The sequence below is a fragment of the Odontesthes bonariensis genome, chromosome 2, assembly GCF_027942865.1.
Source record: "Odontesthes bonariensis isolate fOdoBon6 chromosome 2, fOdoBon6.hap1, whole genome shotgun sequence".
In the NCBI taxonomy this organism is placed as follows: Eukaryota; Metazoa; Chordata; class Actinopteri; order Atheriniformes; family Atherinopsidae; genus Odontesthes; species Odontesthes bonariensis.
Genome location: NC_134507.1, coordinates 8,452,429 through 8,477,812, shown reverse-complemented (window position 1 = coordinate 8,477,812; position 25,384 = coordinate 8,452,429). Strand labels below are relative to the sequence as shown.

General features: G+C 39.7%; 1 protein-coding gene across 1 annotated transcript in view; it reads left to right on the top strand.

Moving 5' to 3' along the window:
* cdh23 (cadherin-related 23) overlaps positions 1-25,384 on the top strand; it is a 186,002-nt gene that overhangs the window by 82,209 nt on the left and 78,409 nt on the right. Inside the window, exons 7-9 of the mRNA XM_075475682.1 lie at positions 7,400-7,594; positions 7,701-7,829; positions 10,558-10,636. Of these exons, the coding sequence (XP_075331797.1) occupies positions 7,400-7,594; positions 7,701-7,829; positions 10,558-10,636 (403 nt within the window). The remainder of the gene's footprint in view (positions 1-7,399; positions 7,595-7,700; positions 7,830-10,557; positions 10,637-25,384) is intronic.

Here is a 25,384-nt window from a genome sequence, read left to right as displayed (position 1 = left end):
TCAACTTTAGATTGTTGTCAAATGAACTGTAAGTGATTGTTATTCATTTGTGATTAAAACATTTTTCCATTAACATCTTTGTTCCCTTACCTCGCCAACCTTACTTACTTTTTATTTTGCTTGATTTTGTCCTTATTTGTAATACATTCTCTCTCATAAGTCTGAATAATGCCAGTGGCAGCATGACAAGGGCCACATGTAGGAGGCAATGATGGAAGGTCAGTGGTTGAGAGAGGCAGGAGGTGAAAGGGTGAGCAGAGCTGGTGCAATCACATGCCTGCTGGTTTGGAAGCGGAGAGCAGACAGTTGGGGAGGAACTGAGAACCCTGTGAGCAGTATAGGAGTAATCATGGCTCCATTGTAGCAAACAGTTGGGCCTCTGAAGCTGCGAGCGGCAGGGGGGCAAGGCACAGGCAATGCCCCTTCAAATCACCATGTCTTTAACATTTCTGGCTAAATAAGAACAAAGAATTTTACTCAAAAGTCTTAAGGGTTTCCATAGGCTTTTAACAGGTTAGACAAAGTGTTACCTTCAGTTTACTGCATGGCAAAGGCTGATTTTTGAGCCAGCTTTAGGAAATCAGGAGGGTGCAGCTAGATTTTTGGCAGCCAGAAACAAGACTTGAAGACAAGAATTTTGCAGTTTGATGGGAAAGCTGGTCATCTGGCTGGTTGCTGAATCATTTGTTTGTTTTCTTAGATTTTGTGAGCACTGTCTTCTAAGTCGAAATCACTTGCCAAAGTTCCCCCGGTTGTTGTGACTTGCTCGGAGAAATTCTCAGTGGATGTTTTTCATATCCAACACCAGTTTTGATAACAACTGGGAGTTCAGGTATGGTGGAAGGATTTATCTGAACTAATCAAGAGCCCTTTCATCTAAATTTTCCTGAATGAGGCCGTCTACTTGCAGAAATTATACCCTTTCACTGGTGTAAGGCAAGCACAGGTATTCACATAGGCTACTCAAAAAGACAGTTGGCTTGGGTATGGCTACAATACACTTAGGTCTCTTGCCAATATGGAGCATACTTTGAAAAATAAATATTTTCTTCTGAATTTTATGGCTTTGCCTCCCAAAAATGTGTGCATTTATTAGTAAATACAAAAAGAATCAATACAACATTATGCTATTTTTGCAGAGCAGCAATATTTTCCTATCATGATTGATCTGTGGACCATTTGGTTAGAAATCTCATGCTGAATACATAACATTTTCTGAGCACAAAATCATTGCAGTGTCAGGGTCGTTACAGTGTAAATATAACGAGATAAGCCAAAAGGGAGCAAATTAAGTTTAAGCATGGAGAGGCATGCTCACATGTCTTTGAAGAAGTTCATTTTGTATTATTTTGAACTGATATAGGAACTTAGTTTGACTTTAGTAAAGAACAGGTTTAGTATGTGCTAAAAAGAATAGAGGAATAATATCTGTAGTGATGGAACAGTATTTAGACTTATGTTAAAAAAAATACACACATGATGGCTTGAATTCTGTAGCTAAATGGTACAAATCTACATTTTCTTGGAGAAAAGGCAAAGTACAGGTATTAGTATTTTTTATGAATGACAATGATATGTAAGATGTAAAAAAGTTTAAAGTAAAATGTCATATAAAGTGCTCAGAATATATAATTCTGTATTCTGCTTATTACTCCCTACGCTTACTATGCTTTTAACACCCACATATTTACTTATCAATTGCAATTTTTTTTTTTTTAACAAATCATAGACAAATTTGGGCTTTTAGCTTGTGCAACTGAAGAGCATAATTTGCCTTTACAATGCGTGCTGAATGGATTTGGCTTCATTTCTTGCGTAAAAAGAGTTGGAAAAAGGGAAATTAAACCAAATTGTTATTATACAGTGTTCCATCTCTCACCATGGTGACTTTCTCAAGGACTCCTAAAGGATATTTCGGACAATTAACCACTTGAATCCATTCGACTCACAGCGCCAGCCCTCAGTGGACACGAGTCCCTGTTTCCTCTTAAGGTCCCAGAGCAGTGTAGTCCTAAGGTCTGCCCAGCTTTGACTCTTTGAGGCCCCAGAAGTCTCGCTGCCTTATAGGGGTTGAAATCTGAGTCATAGACACAGTCTAGCAATCTGCTGCTGTTAAACCATGAAACAGCAGAACAAACACACCATACTTCAGAGCACATGTAAAAAGTGAATAGGAATCCCCCTCTGTAATGGAAACATCTCATGGCTGTTAGTGACAGGCTTTCATCTTGATGTGTTTCTCTTCTCTCCCACTCTCTCCTTCTTGCCAGACTTTTTTTGTATGTTTTTTTGTCTCCTTAAAATCTTGAAGCATACAATCCAGTCCCTTATTTATGACATTCCTCTTCTTTCATTGGACGTGCAATAAGATTGGAAAGTTATCAGGTTAATTTACTGTAATTTGAAGTAATCCTACCACACACTCAAACCACAAATTGTACCACATTATTGATGTAACAGTAATAATAATAACAACATAAATAATGATGATAATAATAGTATAATAAAAATGTTCATGTTAAATAATAATGATAATATAAAACAAAATGTACTGTATGTCAAAGTAGCAAGTAAATGCAGGGACAATGATGAAGAAAAAATATATATCTGAACCTAATTTTATTGGCTCTTTGTTTTTTTTGTAGGGATTTAAAAGAGATCACTGTCACCTCTGCTGTTTAACAAATAGGAATCTTATGCTGGTGGAGCTCAGACTGCATGTGGGCTTGTTTAAGAGATCAGATATGTAGCTGGGTGAGAGGCCATGAAGAGACATAAAAACAGAGAAATCACTAAACATACTGGAAGCCACGGCAGGGAAGCTAAAACTGGTGTAATATGGTCATATGTCATGCAGCTGAGTTCTGTCCAATCTTGAGTTGCTCGATAGATTTATTATTCATTAAGGTAGAAACTGAGACAAGTTTAGTGCCATAGTGTCGTTAAGGCTTAATGTGGGAGCCATGCAGGAATATTTAAACACCTCATGAAGTCATACCAGCATCGTTTTTATTTTGTGGTTCGATGCGTTGAAACTTCCATTTTGAGGCTTGTCCAATTCAAAAAGCTGTTTTTAGCCCTAAAAAAAATCCACAACCAGAGCATCATTATTAATAGGAATGGGGCTGTGCTAACAAAAGTTTCCAGCGGATATATAGCGGTGTTCAGTCAAGTTGTGTATGACTGCTACATGCCATATCTGATATCCGTGACTTCCTTATCCAAGCTACAACTGCAACAGCTTGATTGATGTGATGTTGCTGAGCTGATTGTCCCTCTGATGGCTCTGCCATTTCTCCAAAGAGTCACAAATTCACAGTAGCAGCAGCCACTGGGATTGTGGTCATTTGCGTGACCAATGATCTTATTGCCCATTTACAGCGTTGGCTGAGGGGCCAACTCGGAAAAATAACTGTATGTCCAGACTTTTTCCTTGTCACGATGGTACCCATGGTGCTCCTTGGAAGTTTCATTGATTTAGTTTCTCTCATTTAGTAAAGAGTAACGCTCTTCTATGGATCGGTGCACAACTCTGTCTTCTGCAAAATTTGTTGGACTCCAAGACTTTTTTCCCCCTTTTTCTTTCTGTTGCTGTATCTGCTGTGGGACTTTGTTTACGCTAGTTTGTGACTGATTTTTTTTTTTTAAATAGCATTTTGATAACTGTCTTCCAATTTGTCTTCCGATACCTATTCTATATTCTAAGTATTTTTGTTTTTACTGATATGTTTAGGAATGTAATACAGAATGTCAGACATCAAAACAAAAATCTGTGTTGTATACCAAAACATTGTATTGTTCTCCTTTAAATATCTGTCTCTCTCCATCCCTCTATATTTCTCTGCAGTATGTGTCCCCTCTTCTTCCTCCATTAGCAGTACCTCTCAGAAGGAGAAGAGGGTGATTCCTGCAGTGCACTTCAGATAAGACTCAGCAGGGAACGCTCTTCATCCCTCTTCAACTGTCTCACCACTTAACATTCTCCTACCCTGCAGAAATAGCTCCCATTTATTCAAAAGCTACAAAGCGCTGTCAAGGCGTATATGTAGGAATATGAGCCATGACTAACCAATTGGCTTTTGCACTTGTGAAGGAAATGGTGGTGACATATTCTGTGCTTCCGAACTTGGATCCTGCTCAGCAGCCGGTCTTGCCAATCTTTGCTTGGTTGTGTTTATTGTTGATCTCATTTATGAAGGGGCATTGGGTAGTTTATAGTTCATAAAAAACAGAGTGATTAACTACCTAGTATTTTGCGCCTTATTAACCCATCAATCACCTGATGGCAAAGCTGTTGAGACTCAATGGAAGGCACAAAATTCAATGGGAAGGCTACTTTTGTGACATGTGGCTCTTACCGCTCTTATTAGCTTCATGCTGAGCTGCTCCGAGAATAATACTAGTGTTGCTGCACTTGTAAACTGCTGGAATGCACAGAAATTTATCATTAGGAGCTGACAATCAGGGCAACTATTTTTTTAAATAGGTTGTGCTCTTGTAAAAATGTACCATTTACAAAGACTAAGCATTATGACCTTAATGGCTTCAAGGGGAACCAAAAAGATTAGGTGAATAATGTGAATGTTGTATTAGTCAGATTTGGGTTCTGTTTGCCAGGAGATCTCATAGAGTCCAAATTGTATCTCAAAGATGATCCTTACCTGCCCAAAGCTAAGCCTGCGATCCTCTGAAGTACCACACTAGCACACTGACACATATCGGTTAGAGTCGGTCATCTGTACTTCGCAGCAAAGCTTTGAACTGTTGTTGCTGGAATTTCTTTGAAGACTGTGCCTCTGTAGATCAAAACAGATGTTTGTGTGTATGTTTACATATTGGCTAACAGTATGTGATGCTCTGTAATGCACCTTAAGGCATTTGACACTGGGCGATGTTAATGAGTCATTGTTTCACAAGTTCCTGTTTAGAGAGATAAAAACTAACATGCTTTAGGGGAAGCAAATGACATCTCCTATCTCATAGTTTTTTTTTCCCACATGCATCCCGATACCATCCTCAAAAAGAAGTACACACACTCACCCACCAGTTGCTCATTTATCAATCTGCCTCTGTTTCACATCAAAGCAAAGTTGATCATGTAGACACTGATGCCATACACCGATACATACACGTAAGTGTGCACACATACCGGAAGAAGCAATATGATTTAATAATTCCCCTCAAGTTTGATTTGTTTATTCCATTTAATTGGCTCCTGTGCTTCGGTGTCATGCTGTAAGCTGTGGAGTTCCTTCAGAGCTGTTCCTAGAGTTCTAGATTTCTCATACGCAGACAGCTTGATGTGCATAATGAATATATTAAGGAAATGTGTATTGGATGTTTATCCTAATGTGGTTATTGTAGTTTGGGTGTGGATTTTTCTTCAGCTATACTTTAAGGGCTGCAGCTTGTCGGTGACCAGAGCAGATTATGGGATATTGACCAGGACTGTCAAGCGAAGCTATTTTTTTTTTGTTACTCTTTATAACATTTCATATATATATACACAATTCTAATACTGTTTTTCTAATGTAGAGAACTGTGGGAGAGAGACTACCAGAAACAGGGGGACCTGTGAATATATGCCTAGCAGCTGTACAGTATGAAGTCAGAGACAGTACACACATGTAACAGAAATTAAGAATGAAAGTTTCCACACAAACATCCACATGTAGTGTTGTAACCCAAGCATCCACATCAACTACTCCCAGACTATGACATATTAAGACTGTAACACAAGCTAGTATGTATACATGCAGACACACACACAAACACACATAGGTACATCTTCACCTTCCCTGACACCAGCAGAGACAGACGGTGGGGTAAACTGCTCTTTTATTGTGTAACTTTGGTTTTGGCTCAGGGCCCAGATCAGGTCGTACCCTCCCCATGTGGTCACAACCCCTCATTGCAGAAAACAAGGCTACACACAGGTGACTGTAGGGTTGATAACGAGAGGGGAAGAATAGGGGCCTGTTATGCACATGTCTTTGCCAGTATTTTCCAATCTCAGGCAAACGTTTTTCGTGTATTTGTAGGATTTCTTATTTCCTATTGACTCTGCACATGTGGCTGTTCTGAGATAAAATTCCAATTAATGAAGATGTTCATAAAATTTGTGGGCAAGCCAGGACAAACACGGCACTCTGTTTATTCCCATGGTACTGTCCCTTTTTGTCATCATGCCAGTTAATACTATTCACAACCAAAACAGAGAGCACATTGACAGGGCATGGTGATGTCTCTCTGTCCTGTTGAAATGTCTTTGTTCTTAACATTTTGATACCTGCGATAACATAGATAGGCTATGTTTATATTTACAGACAATAGGATATCTATATTTTAAGTTGATGGGTTTTTTTCGTTTTTTTTAATGAAATCTGCTTCATTAGAATGATTCACAAAATGAAATTGGAATAAACAACAGTTTTTCATTCTACATTGCCGAGGGGCCAAATATTTAAATCCTCTTGAAACTCATCTGAAATCATTTCCATGCACACAACGTGATGGGAAATAAAAACGTCATCATTATCCTTTCACGGTCATTTCATTTCAGATTCCATTTGCATGAGGTTTGTTGGATCACATCGTTAAGAGGACACTTTCAAACTCAGACATATTCATCAGACGATCTTTTAAGAACTGCAAAACAAGTATTATTTATCCTATAACATGGTTCCAGGGATTATTAGTAAAACTGTTTCATGGTGGTTCCAACATTTGTCTTATTATCACTGATGCCTTCCTTCAGACAAACAGCTCTACCTGTTCTGCTGTCTTCCAAACTGCAGTCTCACTTGATGTGTGGTTGTGGTTTATTTTCTCTTTTTCCCTGGGAAACAATGCCCTAGAGGCAGAAGTGTACCATTTGTTTCTGTATAGTGGAGAGCGATCATCCAGAGGCAGTAGTATTCACTTGTGTTTAATCTTGCTCTTTGTTGTCCATTTGTTGTCCAGTGTTGTTAATAAAAAGAACAAGTGTGTTTCCTCTGCCATTCATCATCTGAAGCTGAGATGCTGAGTCAAATCTTTGGCTACTAACAAATCAATAGAGGTTGAAGCAGGCATCTCAGTCATTGTTTTCATTTCACTAGTTTTTCCAAGAATACGTTGTTATTTGGACTCCTGCTTTGGGGGTAGTTCTGGATGGTGAATATGCATAATCACAGTCACAGCCCAGATGCTCTGATATTGTCTCCGGCTCTGTAGTTAGAAAAGGCATCTCCAAAAACCACGTCAAATTCAGAGAATATGCCAGGAGCGTTATTCATATTAGACATTTTATGACTGTACATTTTATTTAGTATGCATCAAGTCATTTGCTTACAACGTCTCCACCTTGCTGTTTTCATGTTTTCACTGCTGTGTTTTTCTGCTTGAATGTATCTTTCAGAACACACCGGTGGGAAAATCTATATTTATGGTGAACGCCACTGATCCAGACCAGGGCACTGGTGGCAGTGTTCTCTTCTCTTTCCAACCACCTTCTCCCTTCTTTGCTATTGATGGGGCACGAGGCACTGTCACTGTCATTAGACCTCTGGACTATGAGATAACCTCAGCCTACCAACTAACTGTCAACGCCACGGTCAGTACACAGACCATACCTTTCACATGTGCAGTCCCAGACGTCTGTATACTCAGTCAAATTGTTGCTCACCCATATGCTGTACTTGTGTCCTTGTTTCTTTTAGGATCAAGACAAAGTGAGACCTCTGTCCAGGCTTGCCAACTTAGCTATCACCATCACTGATGTCCAAGACATGGACCCTATTTTCACCAATCTACCCTACAGCACCAACATAGAAGAGGACGTTCCCCTGGTCAGTAATATAATCCCAGCAGACATCACAGCACTGCAGTCGTCATGCACCTTGAAGTGAAAGCATGTAGTCTGTCCATTTTCCTCTATTCTTTTTACTTGTTTCACTTACTGTTCATGCCATTGCTCATCTCCACCTCTCCCATGGTTGCACAAGAAATCAAGATAGGATATTTCCTTCTCCTGAGGCTCTCAGGAGAATATATATGGTAGATTTACAGTCTTGCATTGGGATGTTAGGCATCCAGCAAAGGTCACTGGGGCTTTAGGATTTATGCTGTTTAAAGTCTGTGAATTGCATGAAGTACTAAGCAGTGAGGTCTCACCATGACCTTACCTTTGTCTTTATTGCAAATAAGTTTATAATAGGTATCTAATATACTAAGGGTCTGTTTCCCGGGGTGCCATTATGCTCATTCCCTCAACTCGGCCTCTTAACTCAGTACCCAGGTGGGTAATGGTCCAGCTATTGATGTTTTCTCTTGCAGAGAAGGAATTATACACAGGGGCATAATACTGTCGGTCCTTATTTCTGTTTCTCTCTCACTCTTTCACTCTATTTCATTCTGTCCCTCCTTCAGTCTCTCACCCAAATCAGCCCCACGACTCACACAACCACTTGCTTATCCCTTGTCTCCAGCCTGTACATGTCGTAGTAGAAATGTCAAGTGCTACATTTGCATGCATATTAACGGGGCATGACGGAGTCGAAACCCGGTGTCTCCCTGACTCTCTGATTCATCAACTGTCACCAGGAAGGTCACAACAGAAGGAAGAGGAGGAAGTGGAGCAGGGGGTGTGAGGCGAGAGAAAAAGATTTTGGGGTGAAATGAGAGTGGATGAAAGGAGAGAGGAAAAACTCAATGTGCAAAGTTGGATGATGTAATAAAGAGCAGAGCTCTATCGTAGATAGAGAGCCATTGATTTAAATGGCAAAGTTGACATTTGTGAGTGGATTCCAATTTTCTCACATCAGCTGAGCAACGTTAATCCTCAGTAATACTGTCTTAGTGTGCCTGCCTCTAACAGTAGGGGGCAGTGTGTAATCCTGTTACACAACAGATGCACAACCAGAGTCTATGTTATGTGCTATTGAGCCACTTTGAACCTGCAGCAGATACAAAAGTATAATGAGAGTGAGACAGAGGTAAAGACCAGCAGCACCGCTGCTCTCATGTACTTACACACCTCTAATGACCTCGTGTTGTATTCTGACAGGCATGTGTCATTCCCATTATGCGGTGCTTAGTGATGTTAAGCCGAGGGCGTGGAGTGAAATAATGAGTGTCAACTGTTCTGATGGCCCATGACATTCACACATCGGGGTAACAAACAGGGATCCCTGTCATAGGTCATCTCTCAAAGGTGTGAGTGCGCATGCTCACTCAAAGCCCCTCTGTTTCAGGTTCTGCATCTCTCAGAGCCTGTTAGACCTCTGTCTCTTTGTTTTTCTCGATTTCTCACTTTTCGTCGTCTCAAGCCAATCAACTTGTCATCCAGGGAAAAGTTTGGGAAAGGAGTGGAAATTTTTTTGTTCTTTTTTTTCAGCTAAAATCACAGGTCTGGGTTTTTTAACAGTTCTGGCTCTGAATCTTTGCTTGAACTGACGTTAAGCCTCTTTTAGGACAAACACACAATTTGGCTGTCAAATCAATGAGAAGGAGAGAGAAGGAGAACAGGTAGGTGGTTGATGTTCTGTATGCCAGAAATGAAAGTATGAAGATGGGGAGCAGAGGGTTGGGGAGGTGTGTGGGTGTGTGTCTCAGTGTGTGTGTGGGACTGTGGGCTGGAGGGGAGGGATTGTATCTTTGACGGCTGATTGAACATATTCCACTTGTGTGGACAGCTCGCAAATATTGCTCATGTTACTTCAGCATCACTTCCCCATACTCCGTTTTTCTGTTCCTTATTTTCATCTACAACTTTCGTCTGTATGCGTGAGTGTGTTTCCCCTCTCAACTGCTGAACGGTGGGAATCGGTCTCTTTAAAAGGCTTGTAATTGATTCCACTGTAATTGGTCAATGACAGGAGACGCTTTGGCAGAAATGGAGCATAAACACGTCTTAGACACAATTTGCAGGATCAATGGAAAGCAGCCCGCTTTGGCGTGAGTGAGAGGGCTAAGGAGGGAGGAAGAGAGAAGGAAGGAAGTGGGAAAGGTCTCTCAGTCTGCAGCACAGGAGTTTTTAAACATCACCACCGTGTCTGATTGAGGCACGGAGACTGAAAGCACAGCAGATCAAAGACTTTTCAAATAGCTTTCTTTCTTTCCTTTTTTTCCTGAGCCGTCATACTGTGATTTTGTCAAGTAACAGACTCATTGGCACAGCAGGAGAGCTCTGAGACGATGAAAAAAGAAATAAACACCAATCAAATTCTGAAAACAGGCCTGAAGAAAAAACAGTTTGTGACAACCATGATGGGCTTTGCCTTCTGTTATGTTTTAACTTTTGTTCTTGTCCTGTGATATTGAAGAGAATTAAAAAATATCAAGTTAAATATTTCTCTTACAGACTGCCAAAAAAGTATTCTGGCCTGCTTTTTCTGTTTACATGTTTGTTTGCTTGCTTTATTTCAAAACCACTAATATTCTTATTCACAGAGCTGGGGACACAAACTGTGTGAAATGTCTGATTAAAGTGGGAACCACCGCAGTATAACAAAAAACATTTGACTGTGAAGATTACACAGAGCTTATACACTTTGTGTTGTGTGTGTGTATCTGCAGGGATATGAAGTGCGGAAGATAACAGCCATTGACCAGGACCTTGGCCGACCGAGAGGAATCGGCTACACCATCATCTCAGGTCTGAGTCTTATAATCAATCTGACTTCCACAGCACAGAGTGGGGAATCGATCACCTCTTATCATAATTCTGCAGCAATAATAGACAAGACTCATCAAGCACAAAAGTCAATAACGACTGAGAGCAGAGCGCAGAATTGGAGAATAGGCTTGACTGTAAGCGGTTATTAATCACAGCTTCGGTTCAGTTGTGCAGAAGTCCGCCTTCGTTCGGTATCATCATTCTAAAGTCGGCTTATGCCATCAAAACAGGATTAGGATTTGTCACAGTGACAAATTTTTACCTTCAGCAGAAAACAGCAATCCCAGGATTGTTTCAATTGTTTCGTTTTTTTATTGTCATTTTTTGCAATATATATCAAGAAAGCATCTTGTATGAAAAGCACTAAGATAAAGTGTCGGAGCTAATGACCACCATATTGAGCTACTTCCCCAAATCCCTAGCTTTTATTACTTCATCTGCGACTTTAAAGAAGATGGTAATACAGGTTGCATGATGCTTATAAGGGCTGCAGCAGTGATCCTGTTTTCATGCTCTGGAACTCAGTTTTCTTACCTCTGCCAAGAAAATATGTATGCCTGCTACTGTCTGTCAGGATGATATCACAAAATATTCATAAACGTATTTGCGTTTAACTTGGTGGACAGACTTACTTTAGGGGAAGATGCTTGAAGATTTGTTTTGTTATTGATTCAAATTGAGAGCATTAAAGAAGTATTTTAGCCTTTTCCTGGACTACTGACGAGACCTAAAAAATCAGAAATGGGTTTCAGTCATTTGGTGAATCCACTGGATGAAGAAATCAATTAAACCCAAAATTTTAAAGGCTCAGTTTTGTAGATAAACAGCATGTGGAAAAAAACATGTTGTGTCGGATCATATATTGTTTTGGTCCGTATAAGCGCATCCAGGCTGTATCATATTGTTTATGCACAACAACACAGTTTTACTCTGTAAAACCAGCTGGAGAGAAGTAAAGTTAGTTCAAATTAGCATGTATCATTAAATCCTCTCACACTGTTCCAGGTCTGAGACATGGAGTCATCTCTCCTTTGAGGAATAACCTTATTTACAGTATTGTGATACTCATTTGCTAAGATTGTGTGGGACTTGGTGTTGAATTTTGAGGATACAGCTGTTAAACATTATGGGAGCTCAGGTGTACATTTGATTTTAGAATTCACTAAATGTTTTCGGTTGATAGCTCTAAACTGCAAGTAAGCCAGTTTAGCACCTGGACTCAGAGCCTTGCTGTTCTAAGACACGCATAATATTCTTTAATTTTGTCTTACTGAAACTGGCAACATCATCCCTGAAAAGGAAGGTGTCCAGATGGCAGCATATGCTTCTCCAAAATGTGTATATGTCATTTAGCATTAATGGTGCTATGTGCAATTGTACATCTCTGTATAATCACAGATACTGGCCTTTTAATTATGATCTGATCATAAGCCAGATTGTCTCTCCTCTTTTTCCGGTTTAAATTAGTTAGAGTATGCATTTTGTGTTCCTCTTTGCCTGGAATTTTAAGAAAGAAACAGCAGAAAAAGGATCAGGGTTTCTTGATCGTGTTTTTATTTCTTCTTTTCCATTGCAGGGTAGAGTTTACCATTTGGATTTGTAGATCCACTGGTTGACTGTATTCACTGACAGTGGTTTTCAGAGGTGTTCTTGAACCCATTCAGTGACTTCTGTATGTTTGTTTATGCAGTGCTGCTCGAGGGTCCAAACATGACTGTTTGATATCGATTTATGGCTGTTGCATACAAACGTCTCTCCAGATTTTCTTAAACTTGAAAATGTTGAGAAACATTATGAAATCGCAACATAACATTAAAGCGGAAAGCAGCATTGGAGACATTTTACCTGATTATCAAATCTTTCCTAGTTTTTCTGATAAATGGTTATTTTGTCATCTTATGCACAGAACATAAACACTTTAACAAATGTGTCGTTTTTTTACTCTTCCTTGTAAAGTCTATATTTCTTTTAAAGGTATAATGCATGAACACTTTTGGCTTTTTGGTCTGCCCACTGCTGTAACACCACTGTAATATTTTTTAGCCACATTCAGCATTTCAATCACGAATGACAGCCAGTTCCACAAAGCTCTTTCCCTACTGCATCACTGATCTGTGTGGTGAAAATAAACACTCATTGATAGGATTAGAGCCCTCTGTGAACTGTATACTTTAAACTCTGCTTGCCCCCTGTCAAGCACAGAACGGCCAGGATGCAGGAACATAGGTGCTTACAGAATTGCCAGCTGGCTTATCAGAGCTGGCACAGTTTGATAAATCTGTCATACCTTGGGAATTTTGGGTGATGAAGATATTCATTGTTCTGCCATCTGCTGAGTCACTGCATGACCTCACACCTCAACGAAGGAATTTGACCCTGTGTGTGTGCACGCATGTGAGCATTTACGCAGTCCTGAATTATTTGTGTGTGTGCATTTTAATTCACGTGCGTCCTTGACTGCTGTAAACCAAGAACAGAGTCCTTCACTCTGCCCCTTCTTCATCAAACCCTCTGCTCCCATTCCGTGCCCACACCTACTCAGTCTTACTTACCGTCGGCTGCCACATGTTACATTGTTGTGTGTGTTGTGTTTGTTGAAAAGTTGAATGGCTGAGTTAAGCTCTAGAGGAGAAGAGCATTAAAAAGACATTAATTAGGTGGTGCTGTGTATTCCCAGTCGTTGCAAAATCAAGAGTTATAGTACCGCATTGGAGATTGAGTCTGTAAGCTTGATGAAATCATTATAAGTCTGATAGATACTGGGAGTTGAGGGGTGATGCAGGAGCAGAGATAAAGATGGCAGGAGGGTAAGGTCTTCAGATGATGCATTTTGCATGCACTCGTGTGAATATTTTTTTTTTTGCGTGTGCTTGTATTCACATACTGGCTCATATGTCTCACTCTATTCAGGCCCATGCGTTCCGCTGACGTCGGATTAGTTTGAGGGCGCGCTTGTTTGCAGACTTAAGTGCGACTCTGCGTGACGCCACTCTTGCTTTCCCACTCCTCGCCTCGAGTGTCCTCGGAGAGAGCGCCGCTCACTCCTGCGGGACTCGTCTCATTAGTTCGGTAATTAAGATAAATGAGGGTTTAATTGCAGCTGTGATCCATGCAAATGATTGTGGGACTCGAGATGAGTATTTCCTCTCCCTCCTCCAATCAGACAGTTGATCTGGGATTTGATCTGTACAAGAGATAGCACAGCAGCAGCACGCTGCCTCCAGTGTTGCAGTTGTTGTTATTTGTTATGTTGAAGATGATGCAGGGTGAGGGTCCTCATGGTAAATCCCTAATCCATGGGGTCTGATTTAACCCTTGTTGAGCCTCTGACCCAGTAGTCTCATTATTTCATCCAATACTTTTCCCACAGCCTACAACTGAGCTGCACGATTTTGATTTCGGTCCCAGAATGCGCTAACGATAAAGAAAGCATCCACAACTAGCAATGAAAATAGTTTTTATCACTTGCACATGATGGTTGTTCTCGAACACAAAGAAACTATATCGCTGATCCTGAGAGGCTTTAATTACTGTGTTGAATTGTCTTCTTCTTACTGCTTTGTCATTAAAACGAACAACAGCATCAAGGTGTTTCAAGTTGATATTCATTTACCTTGTGTTTGTTATTTTTACTTCTTGAATTCCTACAAATACACTATTTACTTCCACTTAGTCCTCCAGATATTTTAGAAATAAAACACTCCATGATGCTGACCATTCAATGTTAGACATTTCTTTCGTCTCTAATCCTTTGGTGATCATGTTTGCACTTGTTTCATTCCTGAGAGACACGCTGGACTGAATTTAAATCATGAGCTCTGTGAGATTTCTATGATTCAATTATTTGGTTTTTCTGTAAGACTGGGAAAGCTGTCACTAACACATCCTTATTGAACCGATGAAAGTTATCGTTATCGCAAGAGTCACTTTTAACGAGCTCTGTCCTAATATTCAGCCAAACATCAAAGTTGTAATGGAATTAAGATGCATTCCATTAGATCTAAAACTCTTGCCTAAAATGACACTAAATCTTTCCCTCAACCAAGATCAGATATTCCCATTGTCATAAGTACTGCATTCATAGTCAATTGCATTCAATTTTGCCACCGGCAATAATATACTGAGAGATGCTTTATACAGTCGATGTTAATTTCCATAATAATCCTGTTTAAAAGAATTAATTTGTTCTAGGCTCATGCTGATAATTGGCACATTAGGAACCGCAGGGAGGACAGCAGAAGGATTCACCAGGTGTTGAGTCTCTTCTGAGAAGTAACCGTGTCTTAAGGGAATCAAATATCTGCGTGCTTCGTCGTTTTTCAAGGGCTGCAATGACTCCAGTTACTGTTGGGGCTATTAAATTACCTTTTCTCATAAGAGCTCTACTCTTACACCGGCGTGCTCTCAAGTTGACCCCAGTTGTTTCATTTTTACAAAAAGAGCCTGAAATAAACAGAGAAATAGAAGTGTAATTTTGAATGTTTTTTTTTTACATGTATGTAACTTCTATAAATGTATTTAGAACAAGTGTAGATAAAATTATATTTTTTGTTTTCATCCTTATCAGTAGGAAGATATTTAGACATGACACTGCAAAGTCATAACATCTAGTATCAGGTTACAATTTTCTCTAAAGACCAAAGAATGCCCAGACTGCAGCGTGCAGTTGCATAAAACTGAGCTGTCATGACTAAAACTGTGTGTATGCACAAAGATAGAAATGTTCATTCACATCTTTTTGCCAGATTTATAAACCCATGTGAACATACAGTTCTCTTGTATAAATCTCAGTCATTGTGAAACTATATGCATGTGCAGGAACCTGATTTCTTCTCCCGTTTTTGGCCATGAATGGAAGTGGACACTCCCCCAATTCTTCATTTGCATATCTTGGCATCATTTGCGCTACAACTAAATTGGCACAATAATAAAGGACAAAAACAAAAAAAATCAAACCGTTTTATTGAATGTGAAACCGAGACACGAATTAGTGAAGTGGAGAAAATTAATTGTATTTTTTATTTGGTGGCCTCAGTTCTGTCATCAAAACCAGAAGAAGAACTGCTGAAAGGAAAAAGTAGCAGAGATCACCTGTGTTAGTTCAGAGCAAATTTAAAGGGTCTGATTATAAATGAGAGAAAATGCTCATCAGCACACGCAAAGACGACATACAGGCAAAGGGCAAAGTCGTCAACTTCTGCTTTATCTGCAATAAACTTGTGCAGTAGAGCTGAAGTTTTGATTGGAAATGACCATGAGGGAGACACAGGCGCACAAATGGATCGTTTTATGGAAGCTGCTTTCTTAAACAGTCTGCTGAAGCGTCGGGGTGTGAGACACTACCAGAAAATCAGAGTAATCTCTAAGTTCTCATTCTTTTTTTTTTTAAGTCTTGTTACAAGAGTTTTTCACAGTCATCTTTTTATATGACCATGCAAAAAAAAAAGATGTCTCATCATTTATGCATCTAGTACATTATTTATGCACATCAGTTATGAATCTAGCCCCTGGTGTTTCAATTAAAAAAAGATTTTTTAAAAATCGAGTCGAAAATCTTTTGCAATAAAGCATTGATTGATATCTGCATTGTAAGACAGGGTTTCTTTTGGCCAGCTGCTTCAGCAGCAAACAATTCCAAAACGTCAGCCATTATCAAGTCAAATCCACCCCTGAGGATGAACAAAGATCAGATGGCCTCACTTTGGCATGTGTCCACAAAACACATGCTCATGTGGGGATGTCTGCAAACCCAGACACATAGACAGAAGATTCCTTCGCATACAGGACCAGACAGAGGGGCAGAGGGAGATTAAAAAATTGATTATGAGTATGACTCATGAGAAAAATGGAAAGGTAAACTTCACCAAGCTAAAAAAAAAAGAAGAAGAAGATAAACTCTCTGTCTCACAATTTGTCTCAGAAAGTCCAGCTGGTCTTGTCAAAAAGTATTGCTGTCCATTAGGATAAGAGTTAAGCTTGTGTAAAGTTTGCGAAAAGCCTCTCCTCTGTGCTGTAATGATTGTGTAAGAATAATCGGAAGAAAAGTCAGCCTAGCATCTCAAAGAATGAAAGGACATCCCTCAAGCTGCTCATATCAGCCTTTTGTTTATCTGTGTGTGCTTGAGTCCATCTCTCTTGTAACAAACAGGCAAAACTAATCCCACACTAAGCTCGCTCCTTCTATCTCTACCCTGTTCTTTTCCTTTTCTCCTTTCTAACTGCATCACCTCCTCGTTGAGATTTGATTGGTGAGAACCCAAGCAGTAAAACTCTCTAAACTGATACGAGATGATGACTTCATTCTAAATTACTTTGAAGTTTTTGTCGAGGCTGCAGACCAAAAGACCACATACTGTGTCGATACACAGTATAGCCACAGGCGTCCTCTAACTTCCTTGGCCTTTGTTTGAAGCACCTTGTGAACACTTTGTGTGTCACTGCCAACGGTGCGAGACAAGACAACCCTGTTCAGTGTTGTGGGTCTTAGAGGGTATGACTTGCACTGTGTCTGAGCCTCTCACAGCGAGGAGGTCAGACAGGTGTGGCAACGCCATTTCCTGCCTGGACAGAGTGATAAGTAGCAAAGGAGATTATTTTCTCATGCCTGCCTTTGTACACAATTCTTTATCCTTCTGTGCTGCTACACCCTGATGCTCTGATTCCATGCTCTTACTACCTAACTGGTATCAGCCGGCACGCTGTAATATGGATAAATCTAATACCTGTAATTCTATTGGGAACCCTTATTGTCACCGCAGCGTCAGTGGGATTTCTCTCAGATTTCAATTAGACGCTCTGAGGCTCTCAGCCACGCGTTGCTGTGTAATCTCTCAGAGAAGGCTGATAGTCTCCAGAACACAATCCAAAGTCTTGTGGTGTCTCCAGGAGTCCAGCAGTCGAGTACAATCGCAATCAAAGCCAGGTCTCACTTTGTTATGATATCCTTTGACATCATATCATGTATACTTTCTTTCTTTTTTATTACAATATATTGTTTATGCGTGACTTTATCAGGTATTTCTGCACAGATGATGCACTCTATCTACCATACAATTTCTCTGCACTACGTCTACTACATGTAGAAACAATTGTCACTATGAGTGTTATTTTACAATTATATGTGTGTAAATGAGTGTCAAACAAGCTGCTGAATGCCTTAATTTCCCTTTGGGATGAATAAAGTATCCATTGATCTGGTAGGTCTATTACGGTAGTATTCATTTCAAGAAATGAGTTATTTAGCCCAACAAGGGCAATGAGTATTTTAACAATTGCACATAAGACTCTATTAGATTAGATTACCTCTTTTTATCTTTTTGCTCTCGATCATATTTCATGGTCATTATTTCTCTCAAACAAAGTAGGTGTTTGTCAGCAGCATTACTGTCAACGTATCAACAGCATTCAGTATATCTGAGCTGCATCTCCTGGTGGAAGAGGTTTTCCCAAATTTACATTTATCTGTGGGATGAAGGGGAGTCTAGGCTTTAAGAAATCTTATACCGATACCGAAGAAGTGTATTTCCAAGTCAAAGCCATATTTTCTCCTGCTGTCTGCCAGCCTGCTGTTGTTTTAGACAGAACCCCATTTTGTATTGGCAAACACACATACACACACATATATGCCTATATACAGAATGTGTGTGTGTTTGTGTGTGTGTATGTATATATATATAGTTTAAGTTTTTTTTTTTAAGGAAATTGTTCCCTTTTGCCTCAAAATGGCTTCAATCTTACATTTTGTTTTCTGATGTTATATTTTGTTGAGGTGATAATCTGCTTTTGTTTGGTCAGTCTTGATTTTCTTGTGGTCTGTTTTTCAAGAGCTTCTGTGTTTGAATTACATTTGTTTTAGTGTAGTGTTTTTTCTGCTCCCTTGTTCGTTCCATTTATTTTTATTCCTGTTCTCATTTCTGTTTAGTCACGGGTTTAGACTCGGTTTACTGGTGTTCGTCAGTGTCTAACATTCCTATTTTTACATTACATTCCTATGTTTAGTAAAATTGTTTCCCTCACGTATGTTGTCTGAGTTTACTTCTCTCGCTTGCCTGCCCCTGTGATTATCTGCTCTGTTTTAGTTGTTGCCACTTGTGTCTTGTTAACCTTGTGGCCTCCTGTCATGTCACTAGTTGTGATTATCTTGTAAGTCTTGATTTGTTTTCCATAGAGGTGGGGCTGGAGAGGGGCATCTATTTTCTTGACCCCAAATGAAATGTGGATAAGTTGCCTTAACCCAGTGATACTCACTATTTTTTTCACAAGAGCCACATTGGCAGAGCAAAATCAAGGGAAGAGCCACTTTTACGACAACGTACTAAGTCCCCTTTTGCAAATATGCATTTCTACATATAAAACATCCCACAAAAAAAGAAACAACACAGCCAATACATTTTCAATTAAGACCATATTTACCTTAATACTGGGATGAGCGGAAGCTGGCCTGCATGTTCTTGACTTTCTTCATGTTGTATTTGTAGTTTGTTGTTGTAATCATAGTGACACATTCAAGATGAGCATCGTTTTTGAGCTGGTTTTTGCCCTGTTTTAATTAAAAACCGATCCATTGTGCCTGCATCTCGCGCTGGCTAAAGGAGCTAGCGTGCTCTGCGGTCAAGTGTGAGGTGGTTTAAGCGGGCTGCGTTGCCAGGTTTAACAGTGCCCCCTTTAGGAAACACCATTAAGCCTTAATTAATACTTAATAAAAATACTTAATACTACAAAAATGCAAACTTAATAAAAATACTTAATACTGTGCAGTATTCGCTGTATGTTATTTGAAAAAAATTATTGTTATTGTTACCATATTGTTATAAGCTACTATGCGAGTGCGAGCCACCAATTAAAGCTTGAGGAGCCGCATGTGGCTCGCGAGCCGCACAATGAGTATCTCTGCCTTAACCTAATGAAACACTGAATATGTTTAGGACCACATATCAATTAGAACTGAGATAACTTCACCTCAGAAAGACAAGGAAGATTGCAGTGACCCATGTTCAGTTGCTGCCAGTTTGGTCTGTTCTAAATGCATTTGGCCATGCTAGTGGAAACAACTGTGGTATCTTGTTCTAGACACAGAACAGGACACTTCTGTTCTTTTATTCGTGCTCCAACTTGCCAGTTTTCCAGTGACACTTTAGACAGGAATCTCCTCACTGAGATTTTTGGTTGTCTCTAACACAGTCAAGATTGGAGTAATGTGTTTTTCATCCATTTTTCAAGGAAATCCAGCATTTAGTCGATGCTGAAATCTCAGGAAATATTTTTTTGCTCAGTGTATTTAAGTTGCTGAAATAACAGAATTTTAACTTCAGTGTTACAATGTAAGGGCAGTATGCTCTTACGGCGGGCATCTCCACTGGAAATAAAGGATGTACTTGATCATTTGCAATGTTTTGCTGTCGCTCCCTGTTCTTGCTTTTCAAAGCGTCAGGCATCGTGACTTCCTTAATTACAGCCGAAGTGCATCTAACCAGCTGTATCGATGAATGTGATCTCTGGGCACAAAAGCAAGTGTCTTTCATCTGCCATGCATTGCGTTACAGTTTTTGTCCTTGAAGATATCTGAAGAAAAACTTTTGATGAAGTTATTTTAGTATTCATGAAATGCAGCTTGTTGCCGGTGGTGAGACACCCTCAGGGCTGTCATCACTCCACATAACATACACAAGAACACACATATGCAGTGATAGTTGTCACACACTGAGGGGCGTGTGTCAATGCACAGACGAACAAGTGCACAAGCAAGTAAGTGTGGTTGAGGAGCTGTTCCTTTAGATTTTGAAGAGTGTGTGGCTTTGCAGCAACTAAAGTCTCATCATTAACACGATTAGCCTGAAGGCCTAATCCTTAAAAGTGACACTAATTTGTGCACATTTAGAAAAATACACTAAATCTTAGCCCCCAGTCTCTGAGCCCTGGCTGAATGCCATATCACATAACAAGAATGTTCCAGCGCCCCCGTGGTGTTGTCACAAACTAGAGAAAACAGTTGTCACTAGCTTAGTCATGGCGATTACACTTGGAGAACTCCTGTTGCTGCTGTCCTCAGAAGCTCATTGCTTGGACAAAGTTAATGCCACTTGTCATTCGGCCCATTGAACCCGTCAGATCAAAAACCTTATTTCCTTTGTTCTCTTGGGCAATCCCCGCATAATGGCCGCACACTTTCCACTTTTTCTATTCAAAACACTCGCTTGCTCCAATTCCTCGCCTTTGTATTTTCCCTCTCTATTACTGCACTCTCTCCTTCACTCTTTGTATTTCAAATTAAATAAGCCATCACTTCTTCGTTGATGTCACAATAACCTAAAAATGTTTGTCAATAGATGATATTAAATCCACACCTTGTTTTTCAGTATATCTTTGGTGTTGCTGAGATTCTTCAATAGTGGCAAATTATCAAAATTACTTTTATCTTGTATTTGTAGCACTTGCTATTGAAGCTATTTTGCCCCGATGAAATTTGCAGAAAATAATAGCTGTGTGTGTGTGTGTGCATGTGCTTATGGGCATTTCTTTTGGTGTGTGTGAGAAAGTGTTTGCATTTGAGTTTGCAGCCCGCTCTAGACAAAATCATGCCATGTTTTCTCATTTTCCAGTCCAGTACTGTTGGTAATGTGAGAGCATGGCTAATCCTCTGGAGTCTCACATTCATAGAATCAAACTCAGCCAGTTAGCATCTCACACACACACACACACACACACACGTAGTCTCGCAGTCTCCCCTCATAGAATCTAAGGACCGAAATATCTACACGCTAACACACATGTGAAAAACAAAAATGGAGCTACTAAATATGAAAATCATATGCAGATTGAAGGTGTGCACTTATTTGTGCCGAATTTTAGTGTGTCTCCGTCTGAAGCAATTTCAAGCCCTGAGGGTCTAATCACAGTGTCCTGGCAGATCACTGGAGAGCACTTTCTGTCAGCAATTAGAATATGATTATATTTCTCCTCCCACTGAGACCAGTGAGTCTCTCAGTTTAATTTCAGCCGGTCTCCCAGGTCAAGCTTGACACTGCAGAAGGCCTCTTTACCGGATACATTCAGGCAGTGGGATTACCAATCTGCTGTGATTGTTCGCATGTCCATGCAGTGACCAGTGTGTTTATTCACGCCGTTCAATGCTTTGCCAGGCGAGTACCCAGTCATCCGGGTTAGGGACAGCATACATTCCAGTTAGGCCACTGAAGCTGACAAAGCAATTTAGCCCACACTGAGTGGGTTTGAATCCATGATGTATGTTTACCTGCACCAACTGTTAACTTCATGTCTGACATAGAATAAGAAGTGTTGAGTCAGCTTACTTTCTCTGGTTATAGACACAGAGTGGCAGGCTTTTTTTTTTAAGGACACACTGATTTTCCTGATAAGCATTTTGACTGTTGCTCACCGATTATGAAATCAGAATCAGAAAAGATTTTATTGCCAAGTAATTTTTACATCACAAGGAATTTGGCTTGGTCTGTTTGGTGCAATAAAAACAAAAAATATAATAATAATAAAATAAAGTAATAAAATGTAAAATAATAAAAATACATGTACAAAGTATTAGTAAGCTGAGGGTGGAAGAGAAGAGTGCGTTAATGTAACACACTCTAATGACACTGATTACAAAGTGTCATCTTTTTTAAGGGGAGTTTTATTGATCCTGTGTTTATTATCATCCTGTTTTTGTGGTAATTAATTTTCTTTGTTCAATAAAAGACCACAAAGAAATGGGAGCAACAGTCATTTCTGCAAATGGACAGAAATTACTTGTGTTGACAGTCGTGATATATCCCTTTAATAACAGTAAGAATTCTAAATTTTGCCAGTCAACAGGCTCTATGCCTATTTGTTGTTTTTGTGGCTGTTGACACACAAATTGAACATTACATCAGACTTTCACACAAAAGATCACTGTTTGCGTTTCTTACTGTCAGCAGTCAATGTGGCATGAACCCAGTGCTTCTCTCAGACAGAAGAACAAGCCAACAACTCATTTTACAGTGTTTGGGTGATATTTTACACCATGGAGTCGAAATGACTCGCTGCCCATCTTACGACTGCAAGCTTCAAGCTAAAAAAGTGTGAAAATACCTGCAAAGTCTTACTTGAGAGACACGGTATGAGCAGGCAATGCAGTAATACTTTGTCTTTTCATTTATTGGCGTTTTTACAAAGATCACATTGTTGATTCCAAAACAGTGGCATTACCAAATCCTACCTTCTAGTTTGTTTTTTTCTCTTTTGTTATGCTTAAAGATTAATTTAGCGCCCTGAGAAACTGCTGTTTTTGATTTCTGGTTCCAAACGGAGCATTAAAACTCGGTCCCTCCTCACTTTGACAAGACATGGAGGTGGAGCAACAGTAGCTCTCGAGAAAGCCGCAGAACAATGCAACATGGCACAAAAATAAAATGCTATTTATCGATTGCTTCTTAGCAGCTAAAAGCATGAATCAACACGTCCACATGTTTGCACATTTCCTTGCAATGTGGAAGTGACAGCGAATGTGTCGCACAGACGAGCATTTGACATAGAGCAGAGAAATGGTAAATGGAGTGTATTTATAAAGCACTTCTCTAGTTGTTGACTACACACACGTCTTTTACACCAGAAGTCACATTCAAATAGCACTTTTTGGTCTATACAGTCTCACAGCTTATGCATTGAAAATTAAATCTTTACTTGCAATGTCATTATTGGAAGAAATGCAGAGATATTTCACATCATCAGATAGCGATTAGGTTCTCCAAGCAGTCATAGGCCAGATATAAAGTCCTATTTTTATCAGAGACAAACAGTCTAGTTCAAATGTATTCAACTACAATTATAGATAAGCCTATAAGCCTATAATACTTGACAAAGAAAAAAGCATTGCCTTAGTTTTAGTACATTTTCTGCACCTGATATACAATAGGTCTACTTGTTTGTGACCTGGAGCTAATTTGCTGTCACTTATGCAGGTCAGGAGGACTTCGGTGTAAGGCTGATCGAAATTCCAAAAGCCAGACCTGTCTTCCACAAAGGGTCAAGCATAGACAGATAAATATGCATAAACCAAAAACAGTCTGAATTTTTTAAATACTCTGAGCATAATGGATATACAGAGGCTTCCAAAAGTTTTCAGACCCCTTCACTTTGTCCAAGTTTGTTATGTTGCAGCCTGATGCTACAATCATTAGATTTTTTTCTCTCTCATTAGTCACTAGCATATCATTCGCATATCTACACCCACAGAACCCTCCTGACCTATGTCAGTCTACAAAGAATTAATAAAATAATCTTTTTTATCTTAGAATTTTGAAGATATTTTGTGAGCCTTAGCTCTCTTAAGTTCAGTGGATGGTCTTGATATATTAGCCGCATTCGCACTGTAGGAACTTTTGGCAGTTCCTATAACCTTTTCAGGAACGGGGCCATTTTTTCCCACGTTCTTACTGCGTTCTTAGAACTGCTCTGTCCGAATGTAGCTTATGTCTCGTCAGCAAATACACATAAGTTTGATCACCTTGAGCCCATGAGTAATGTAAAAATTCTTCAAAATTTGCAGACTCAATTTTCTTCAGGTCCACAATTAAATAGATTATGTAAGCTGGATATAATCAGCTGTAGTTTTTGTTCCCTCTGCAGCCATTTCTTCACCTTTTGGCCTCAGTTCAGGCTAATTACCCAAAGGCTCTGCTCTCTTTGCTGGCCTGCCTCCCCTCCTCTCAGTCGCCTCTGTTCTCTTTTTGCTCTAGCTTCACTCCCCTCATTCCAGAGTAGGTACAGGACAATAATAGAGCAGTGAGCGGGGAGTGAGTGGGGAGTGCGGAACACAGACACGGGTTAATCTGTTGACCCCTGGCCGTTGTACGCCGCAGACTCGCCATCAGAACGTGTTTCTCTGAAGTCTAGACCTCAGCTTTTATTATAAACTCTCTGAGAGAGAGTTGTTCTTTTTCCATCAAAGTGCAGCTCAAAGAGTCACTACTTGGCCTTCACATGTGGATTTGGAGCCTATGCATTTTGTAAGGATGCTGGATTTGGTTTCTAAACTTTTTACATCGCTACATGTGACAGTGAGGTGGAATTTGGAATGTGTGGCCATTCTTGAAAAACACGATATTAACACAATCACAGAAAACTAATGACCACTGGTGTGAGTAATCAATTTTGACTCAGACCTCAAAATGTGACAGTTTTTTTTTTTAAGAGATGGTTACAAATAGGAAGTTGTTTTACATTTTCTGCAAAAAGGACAGTCTTGAAAAGCTACAAAAAGCTGCCTGGCAAATGGTATCAGTTTAAAGCAAGGGAATTAGCTAGAAAGAACATAATCAACAGAAGCTTTAAATATTGAATATTTCCCTGTAACCTGTATCTTTGTTATCAGCTTAATAATCTCTGAATGGCAAGAGGTGGCAAATGCCTAAAGGAGGGGATGCCATGTTTTTTCCTAGTTAAGGTTTAGTCAACTTTATTAAACCATCATAAGTTAAATGATAGTGATAAGTGTATTGATAGCAGATATTATCAGTGTGCACCACTGTGTGCATTGCCCATTTATTGCAGTAGTCTTTTTTTTCAGTAATTCAGTTGTATTTTATGTTCATTATATGGTTTTTCTGACATTTTTTTGAAGAGGTACGAGCTGTATTGTGTATTTCTGTTTGCTATCTCCATCTGCTGGGTGTAATTAAGCCAACACCAGCTTTGCAATGCCTCAGAGAGCATGTCAAAGAAGAGTGTAAGACA